This window comes from Musa acuminata, chromosome BXJ3-5, assembly GCF_036884655.1.
Source record: "Musa acuminata AAA Group cultivar baxijiao chromosome BXJ3-5, Cavendish_Baxijiao_AAA, whole genome shotgun sequence".
Lineage (NCBI taxonomy): Eukaryota > Viridiplantae > Streptophyta > Magnoliopsida > Zingiberales > Musaceae > Musa > Musa acuminata.
This window is the reverse complement of record NC_088353.1, coordinates 38908118-38917467: the sequence shown is the minus strand read 5'-3', so window position 1 is coordinate 38917467 and position 9350 is coordinate 38908118. Positions and strand designations below refer to the sequence as shown.

General features: G+C 35.8%; 1 protein-coding gene and 1 pseudogene across 1 annotated transcript; one reads left to right on the top strand and one right to left on the bottom strand.

Annotated features, from left to right (window-relative positions):
- Nucleotides 1-519: 519 nt before the first annotated feature.
- Nucleotides 520-1884, top strand: LOC103985619 (nicotianamine synthase 3). The gene has a single exon (XM_009403369.3). The coding sequence runs from the start codon at nt 686-688 to the stop codon at nt 1631-1633; it is 948 nt and encodes a 315-aa protein (XP_009401644.2). The 5' UTR covers nt 520-685; the 3' UTR covers nt 1634-1884.
- Nucleotides 1885-5533: 3649 nt separating this feature from the next.
- LOC135638206 (uncharacterized) lies at nt 5534-6614 on the bottom strand (annotated as a pseudogene).
- Nucleotides 6615-9350: the final 2736 nt, after the last annotated feature.

Here is a 9350-nt window from a genome sequence, read left to right as displayed (position 1 = left end):
CGTAGGTAATCAAGGGGTCGTCAAATGGTACAAAAGAATGGAGGTGTAAACAAACAGAAACCTCAGCTGATGCTTAGGGGCTTTGTGCTGTGTGAATGCTGCGATAAATGTGGGGATTAAGAAACCCAACAAAAAATTATGTTGACACTAATTGCGTTGTATAAATTGCGTGAGAAACTTTATTCTATGAACCAATCAAGATTACAAAGAATCATAAGCTAATTGCAAGCCTCCATACTTACCAATTGGTCGTATTCATTTACATTGTTTAGGATCGAGCGCTGTCTCAATATTACTACCCACTCAAAATCAACCATTGGATGTGTGACCTAATGCATCTAAATCGCCTGTAAAAAGTGGTCAGTTGTAAAAAGAGTTCAATATTGAAGGTGTTGACTGGTAAAGGCATTGTTAGTTTATTGTAAGGTTTTAGATTAGTATTTTAGTTTTACTATTTACCCTTTCTAGAAAATGCAGATTTGAGATGTGATGTATAAAGAGGACAAACAAAGTGGGCACAGTTGGAGGACCATCTCTTTCCCATCCATCCATATTTGATGGTTCCACAAGGTGTTGCCCCCACAGTCCACAGCCATATCTACACTCCCACCTCCTCCCTCACAGGGCTTGTGGAAGAGGTGTGCCTGCCTTGGTCTTGCCTTCTTGGTCACCAACTTTGCCTAACATGGGGAACGAAGAAGAGCTGCTTGTCCAAAGGATCTCAGAGATCTGTGACAGCATCTCAAAGCTCCCCAGCCTGAGCCCATCCGAGGAAGTGGACAATCTCTTCACTGAACTGGTCCACTTATGCATCCCTGTGATCCCCATAGAGGTGGTCAAGCTGAGCTCGGAGGTGCAGGCCATGAGATCCAAGCTCATCAAGCTCTGTGGCGAGGCTGAAGGCCTCTTGGAGAGCCACTACTCCGATGTGCTGACTTCTTTCGACAATCCTCTCGACCATTTGAGTCTCTTTCCTTACTACTCCAACTATCTCAAGTTGAGCCATTTGGAGTACTCCCTGCTGTCGAGGTACGTGGCAAGCCCGCCGGCCAGGGTGGCGTTCGTCGGCTCCGGCCCTCTGCCGCTAAGCTCCGTCGTGCTGGCCGCGCGCCACATGCAGGAGGCGGAGCTCCACAACTACGATCTGGACGCGACGGCCAACGCCCGGGCCCGTCGCCTGGTACAGGGCGACCCCGGCATGGCGGCTCGCATGGCGTTCCACACCGAGGACGTCCTCGCCGTGACCCACGCGCTGCGGGGCTATGACGTGGTTTTCCTGGCGGCGCTGGTGGGGATCGGCCACGACGACAAGATCCGCGTGGTGGACCACCTTGCGCGCCACATGGCCCCCGGTGCCCTCCTGGTGGCGCGAAGCGCCCACGGCGCTCGGGCCTTCCTGTACCCGGTGGTGGAGCCGGCGGACCTGAAAGGCTTCGAGGTGCTCACGGTGCACCACCCCGCCGACGAGGTCATCAACTCGGTGATCGTCGCTAGGAAGCCGCAAGGCGGCCATGCAGCCTGCGCGACGGCAGTGGTGAGGCCCTGCAAGTACTGTGAGATGATGCAGGGCTTCCATCACTTTGGCCATGGAACCATGATGGAGGAGGTTGCACTGGAAGAGCTTCCCTCCTGAGAGAAGCCTTTCTCCACCTAAAGAAAGCACTGAAGTCCAGTGCATCTCTAACTGTTCTTACGTGAGATGGCGTACGTACTGCTACCTCTTCTTGGTTTGCTTTCGATTCATCAGGGAATAAGTGGCAATTTCCTCCTTGCTTGTCAGGTGTGGACTAAGCTTTCATTTCGACTTCCCATTTAGTTTGTGACTCAACGTCTGCTTATCACTGTTAGCGATCAGTAAAGATAAGATTTTATGGCTTTTCATTACATCCATTTGCTTGCTCTAAGAAACCATCAGAGTTGTGATCGGAGAACAGAAACAATTAGTATAGATGAAGAGAACCTAAATGAACACCGTTCTCTTCTGACGTCAAGATAAATTATAGAAAGATAGATGACAGGTAGCGTGTGGTTTTTATTGTCTTCGATCCTCCCAAGAGGATCCTCATCTGAATGCTGTTGCACCTTTTATGTGATGCCATCTCGCACTTCCAGAAACATGTACTGTTCTTCCAAGGATGATGCAAGAAATCAATATTGGCCTCAAACAATCACGAGAATATTAGCAGAAACAGTCGATCGTGACTCATCTACATGACAAGCTTTGGTCCATATGTTATAGGTGTGTTCCTCCACGGTTGTTACAGTGAGCGTGCAGATTGACTCCTTTGATTTATTGTCACTCCATCACACCCATGCACAGCTGTGTTCCTCCATTTCAGGCTGGAAGCATATTATGACTTGATCTTGTCTCATTCCATTAGGTTCAAATGAAGCAATTACTCTGATATAGTAGGTGGTCAATTCTTGCCTTGGAAGCTTTTGGGAGAGCCAGAATTTTCTTTCTACTATGTACACCTCATTCTGTGTTGAGGTTATACAACCAACAAGTGTCGTATCATAAATATTAGGATAAATATTTTTAATCAATTTTTTCTATCTTGAAATGTGATCATTATTATTTTTCAACCATTAAAATGATAACTTTATTATTTCATAGGAACTATGAAATTTGGTTGAAAATAATTTTACTGAGTATAACCAATAGAATCCCAACATCATTGATGATAAAAAAATTAAATGAATAAAAATGTATATAAATATGTAATAGCCTTCTACATGCCACAGCAAATAATAGATTAGTCAATATTTTCTCGAATCATATCAGCATTAACATTATGTTTGAAAAATCCTAAAAAGTATGTTTAAAGGTACAAATAAGATAAAATTTTTAAGGTTTTAAATTATTTAACATGAGTTTGAAACTCTTACGATGAAAGATTCTAAGCCTATCAATTTTTTTTTTTTCTCAAGAGTCTCTTCTATTGTAAACTAAATGAGATCTTTTGATCAAAAAATTAAAAAAAAAATCAAACAGTAGTAGAATTTTTTTTTAAGAAATCTATCTCCAAATTTTGATATGAAATCTATTGTTATAGAAAAATCTAAAAATAAAAGCACCTTGTTTATTGATGTATTAATGGGCTTATTATTGACTCATAAACAAAAAGTTGATTTTTAGATGGAACTTCATAGATCAAAAATAAAAGCACCATGAATGATTTGATACTTGAGAAACAGAACAAGAATAATCTGATGAGAATCAAAGGAACTTCAACAAGGTAATAAAGAAACTCATTAATAATTTAATTATAAAAAAATTAAACATATTAAAAATATTATTAATAATTAAAAAAATTTAAAAGTTTCTTTCGTTACAAAAAAATATGATCATCTTGAAAAAGATTATTAGAACAAAAATCAAGCAAATGATCATGATAAAAATCATATAAAAGATTTAAAAAAATTTTGTGGCCTATGATGATAAATGTTTAAAAATTGTTTGATTTTTATATTGTGGATGTAATAATAATATAAGTTTATTTCAAAAGTGTGATGTTTTGATCAAGTCTGTATTGCAAACTGAAAATAACAGTTAGATGGAAGGAAAAGAAATGAGTATTGTAAATATCAAATCTGATAAAAAATATATCAATGATACAATGTTTATTCCTAGATTAAAATAAAATATCACTAGTATAAGGTAATTGATGAGAAAATTTTATTATGTTATTTTTTAGATGAATAATATTTGATTTGTGATAAAAAAAATTAATAGCAATTATGAGAATGATAAAAAAAAATGATGTTTTCTTTATTGTTTTCTGATTTTTCCTATCATGCACTCACTACTACTTGTCACTATGGCATAAACGAATATAATCATATGAATTATGGTGAACTAGAACAATTAAATCAAAAGAATATGATAGTTAGTTTATCAAAAAAATCAAAAGAATAAAGATAGTATTTATGAATCTTGTGTTTTTGAAAAATAATATAGAAATTCTTTTCACACAAGTCATTATTAGAGACCTAAAGAACAACTCATACAGTAAAAATAAATATTTTTTATTTATAAATAATTGCACAAGAATGAGGTGAGTATACTTTCTTAAAGTAATAACTAAAGCTTTTTTAATTTTTAAAAATATTTAAAGCTTAATTAAACAAGAAAAATTAATTGTTTTATTAAAACTCTAGGCACTGATAAAGGGGCTAAATTCACTTCTAAAATTCTTTTCACTTTTTGCAACAAACTATGTATTATTCATAGGGAATTGAGCATAAGTTACACCCTTAGCAAAATGGAGCAGTAGAGCACAAAAATCAAGTTGTGAGTACAATAGCGTATTTGCTAAATCGCTTTTCCATCAAGATAATTTGGTAAAACACAATCAAGTATGGTTTTACAAAAAGCATGATATGACTCATTGGAAGGTATAGGTTGTGTTGCTTATTTTCATGTTTTTATTAAAAAAAACTTAATGACAAAAATATTAAATGCATATTTATGAGCTATAATAATGAAACAAAAACTTTTAGAATATATGATCCTACAATTAAAAATAATAATCATTCGTCGTGATGTTATTTTTAGTGAAGATAAACTTTGAATTATAATATAATTAAAATTCTTATAAAATTACTATAAATATAGGAGAAGAAGTTAATAAGATATATAATACATTATCTATTATTAATACCCTATCTCCTCGTATTTCAAAGATTATAATGATTCTAAAGTACCTCTGTAAATATATTAGTCTAATGAGTTTGAATATTATACTTTGTGATGGTGTCATGAGTACCGTCAAGTAATGAGTCGATATAGTTGGTCCACTACCGAAAGTGCAGGCTTATCCAGGTGTCTTTTTCTAGCTGACATGGGAGACTTAGTGAGGTGAGATCGCTTATCGATCGAAAACCGTTCTGTTGGTGAGGACCCAATTCAAGATGACCACATAGGCGAACTAGGATCTTCCTGGTTGCAAGGTTTTTCCTTGGGATTGGATCACCCGAGTGTCCTCGGGTATAGGGTTGTCTCGTGGGGTCGTCTTTTGACTATTAGCGATTCTACATGACAGGTCGATACGATCTCTTTGATGCCTAAGTCAGTGAAAGGGAGAAGACAACCGTGTAAGGACAAAATGTTCTAATATCAATGAAAATGAAGACAACCATGTCTACCCTCGTGTGATTGTACATATTGATGTAAAGTACACAAATATATAAGGATCAAAGTTCAGGATAAGATTATAAGGATGCTTAAACAATTCTAAGATACTTATTTAGAGACCATTTGTCTTTCAGAAATAACCAAAATCAGAATCAGTGCAAAAGTGAAAAACAAACTACGTGAAAAGGGGATAGACATTTCCTACCATAACTTCAGTCACTAGATGAAAGGAAAACAAAACATATCATTTTAAGTTATTCTTATCTTAACATAATATATTTATTTGGCGTAAATCCTAGGGGGGGCACTCTTCCACTGGAGAATAAGAAATTGCACTTACAAATAGTCTTCTTGTTCTTTAACAAATAATAACTCAGCACCCAAATATCTGCAAGTGATACTATTATTTATGTAGTGAAAAAAAATACTTAGCAAGGAAAGAAAATTCACATGTATTTTAATATATGCTCATGAGGATTGAAGAGAAAGGGTTGTCAATTTTGGCACACCTTTATTAGCAAGAGGTGGAACTCGTTGCAATAAACTCATCAAAGCGCTGAGCCTTATCCCTCGAGCTCGCAATAATCTCCTTCGCAACATCATTGATCATCAGAGGCAAAAACTTCTCCATTCGATCAAAATCTTCTTCTTCTTCTTCTTCTTCTTCATCCCTTGCTCCTTGCTGGTTCTTCCCATTTTCCACCTTCCTCACTTTCCACTATTACATTCCCCTTTTCAACTGCTTCGGAAGCTTGAACGGCTTCTGAATCAGCAACGTGAACTGAAGTAGATTCCTTCATTTCCTGTTCGTCCTCGGAAACCTTAGCAGCAGTATACCTCGTCACATGCCTTCTTCCCCTCACCCTCCCCTTTGCCTCTACGACTTCCGTCACCTCTTCTCCTACGCTCTCTTCCACAGCCGGGGGTTCCGAGACCGCTTCTTTTTCTGGAACTGCAGGAGCAGCAACAGCAACAGAAGCAGAAGCATCAACCTTCCCCCTCGGCCTTCCCTTCCCCCTTTGACCACCCCCTCCCTCTGCACGAACCACTTCTTCTTCCTCCACAACCGGAAGAGGAGGCGCACCCTTCCGCGGTCGCCCCATTCTCCGGCTCATCCCGCTCCTCTCCTTGTCATCATCGTCATAAACAAAATCGAGCCTTTCCGCCGCGAGGATCTTAATGCCAATGACCGTGGCCTCGCCGATCTTAACGGTGTCGCCGTCGGAGAGCGGGAAGGGGGCGGAGGGCGGGATCTTGCGGTCGTTGACGAGGGTGCCGTTGGAGGTGTCGAGGTCGGACACAGCCCAACGGGAGGCGTCGTGGAGGAACCGGAATACGAGGTGCTTCTGGGAGGCGCCGGGCGAGGTTATTGCCCTTGACGACGAGGCCGACACGGGCGACGGCGCCGGCCTTGCACTCGATGGTCTCGCCCTTCCTCGGGCCCTTCTCCATTTGGAGCCGAAACCCCACGCCCTAATCCGTCGAGGAAGGGGAGGAGGGAGGCGGGGTTTCCTCTACCTTTCAGAATTATAATGTCAGTTTGCATACACCAAACACGCAATCGAATCAGTTAGTCAAATGACAGCAGTGTCTCAATCGGTCCAGATGCGGGGAGGCATGACAGCGGATCGGATCTATTGATGCATGAGGGTTATCGGATCCGTTTAAACTCGAGTCGGATTCCAATTAATAAAAGAACGAGCAATTGAATAGAATTTGGATATGAATATTAATTTATTTTTAAGTTTATTTCTTGTATTTAATATGAATAAAATGTAACTAGATAATTCTATTATCAATTTTTATATATTAATACCCATCTAGAATTCTTCTTGTATATTTAATATGATACTAATGTTTAATTATAATCAATTAGTGTTATTTTATTACTTTAGGGCAAATTTGGGGTAATTAGGTTTAATCACATCTTCCTAACATATGATTGGTATCTTAAGTTTATGCATAATTAGGGTCATTAACTCTTTTTTAGTCCCAATTTGAAGATAATTTGGCCTAATCATGGCTTATAATTAGTTGCTTTGTTATAAATTTAGTTTTCTTTTTATTTATTTCTTGTATTTCAGATGAATAAAATATAATTAGATGATTCTATTATTATTTTCATACCTTAAAACCTACTTAGTATTCTTTACAAGTATTTATTATGAACTAACATCAAATTAGTATTATTTTGTTACTTTTAGGGTCAATTCGGAGGTATAATATATGACTAGTATGTTTCTCTTAAGTTTAGATAATGGATACTGTTAATGTTATTGGTGAACTTTTAGACTCAATTTGGGATAATTTGGTCTAATCACATCTTAAAGTTAATTATTTTATTATTAATTTAGTTATGATTTAAAGTTTTTTCTTGTTTTTAATATGATTATTATAGTCTATAACTATAATTATAGCTAATTACTATTATTTTGTTACTTTTAGGTCCAATCTACATCCTCAAATGATCATAAATAATCATAATTTATTAAATTGATAAAGCTTGAGATCATGCACATTGTTTAGAGAACCACTATTATTGATAGTATATGCATTGCGATTACAATAGTTATGATAATAGAATCATTTATTTAAAATTATATTTAATTGATAGATATCGCGATATCTCATAACGAAGTCTATTCGAGATCAAAAGACATTTTTAAAATAACCTTATAGTAGGCAAAGGTTAATGTAGTTATTTAGGTCAAACAAAAAGATCAATATAGGCGAGCTATATAGGAATCGGTCTCCAATCACTATGAGAATCATAACAATAATATCGATTCAAATTTTATAGCTAACATATGTGCTTTATTAGAGCATCACTATATATATAAGGAGGTCATAAGATATCGATCAATTAATTCACAATAGGAGCATAATAATGGTAATAGACTATAGAGACTCAAAGAAGTGCTAATTATTAAATCTCATATTTTGATGATGAAATTAATTAATAAATTTGATAAACTAATGTGCTATTGAGCCAAATACTTCAATTATATATTTGGACCACCAAAGAACTAAATATTGAGTTAAAGAATTAGACATTATGTTAGAAAATTATCATGTAAACATTGATCCAGATGATTAGTCGATATATCAAAGAACGGACCTTATGCTAAAAGTTTAGACATCGTGCTAGAAAGACTGAATATCACATAGGAAGATAGATGTAGTGACAATGTTGACATGCTGAAGGATTAGATGATATATCGATGGTTCGAACAAAGTGTTAAAAGATTGAATTACATTTCAGAAGAGTAGATAATATGTCGAAAGCTTCAAAAATATGCTGGATGAGTGGTTATTGTGTCAAGATCTTGGTTGAGAATATTTTAAGCTAATTTAAATTAGAATTAGGCTCAAATAAAACCTACTTATTATGAAGGTCATTAAGCTCAATGTTGGATCAAATTTGGATCATAAGAAGGCTAAACACATGACTTAAACTGGGTAGGGCAGTGGTGGTATTACTTATGATGATGGTAGTATCAATCAAGATTAAGTTTTGTGATGTCATGGCATACTAATGACGATAGTACCATTAGAGTACAATATTATGACTTTGTATAAAAAATTATGATAATAGCATAGTATTATAGCTCTGTCTCAAAAATTATGATAGTAATACTGCTAAAGTCTATATTTGTAATTGTATTTGAAATATTACAATAATATTACTACACAAAATCAATGATAGTACTACTTATATCTTAAATCTTCAGAATTTAAAGTTTGGGCTCTATTTTTGAAATTTTTTTTGGGATTTCTAAATACTTTACTTGGGTTTGGATGATGAAACATTCACTCTTAAGTTTGCAAAGTATTATAACTCTTTCTTTTAAGTATTTTTTGAGTTTTTTCCTCCCTCTTAAGTTTAGTTATAATGCTAATCAATAAAAAGTGAGAGATATCTTATAAAAGAACGAGTATGAAGGTTCTTTTTTAAAGTTAAAAAATAAAAATGTTATAAGAAGGATAATTAATTTTTGGCTTTTAGTAGGAAGATGAAAAAAAATAGTCTAAGAGAAGAAGAATCGAGAGTGGACGTAAGTAAAAAAAAATCAAATTATTATAAATCAATTTATATTTTCTTGCTTGTGAATTTTGACCGAGTTTTGTATTATTATTTACTTTACTTGCAACTCCTACTCATACTCAATATTTGGTTAATCATGTTTTTAATATATATTTTTCTCGATCAAAT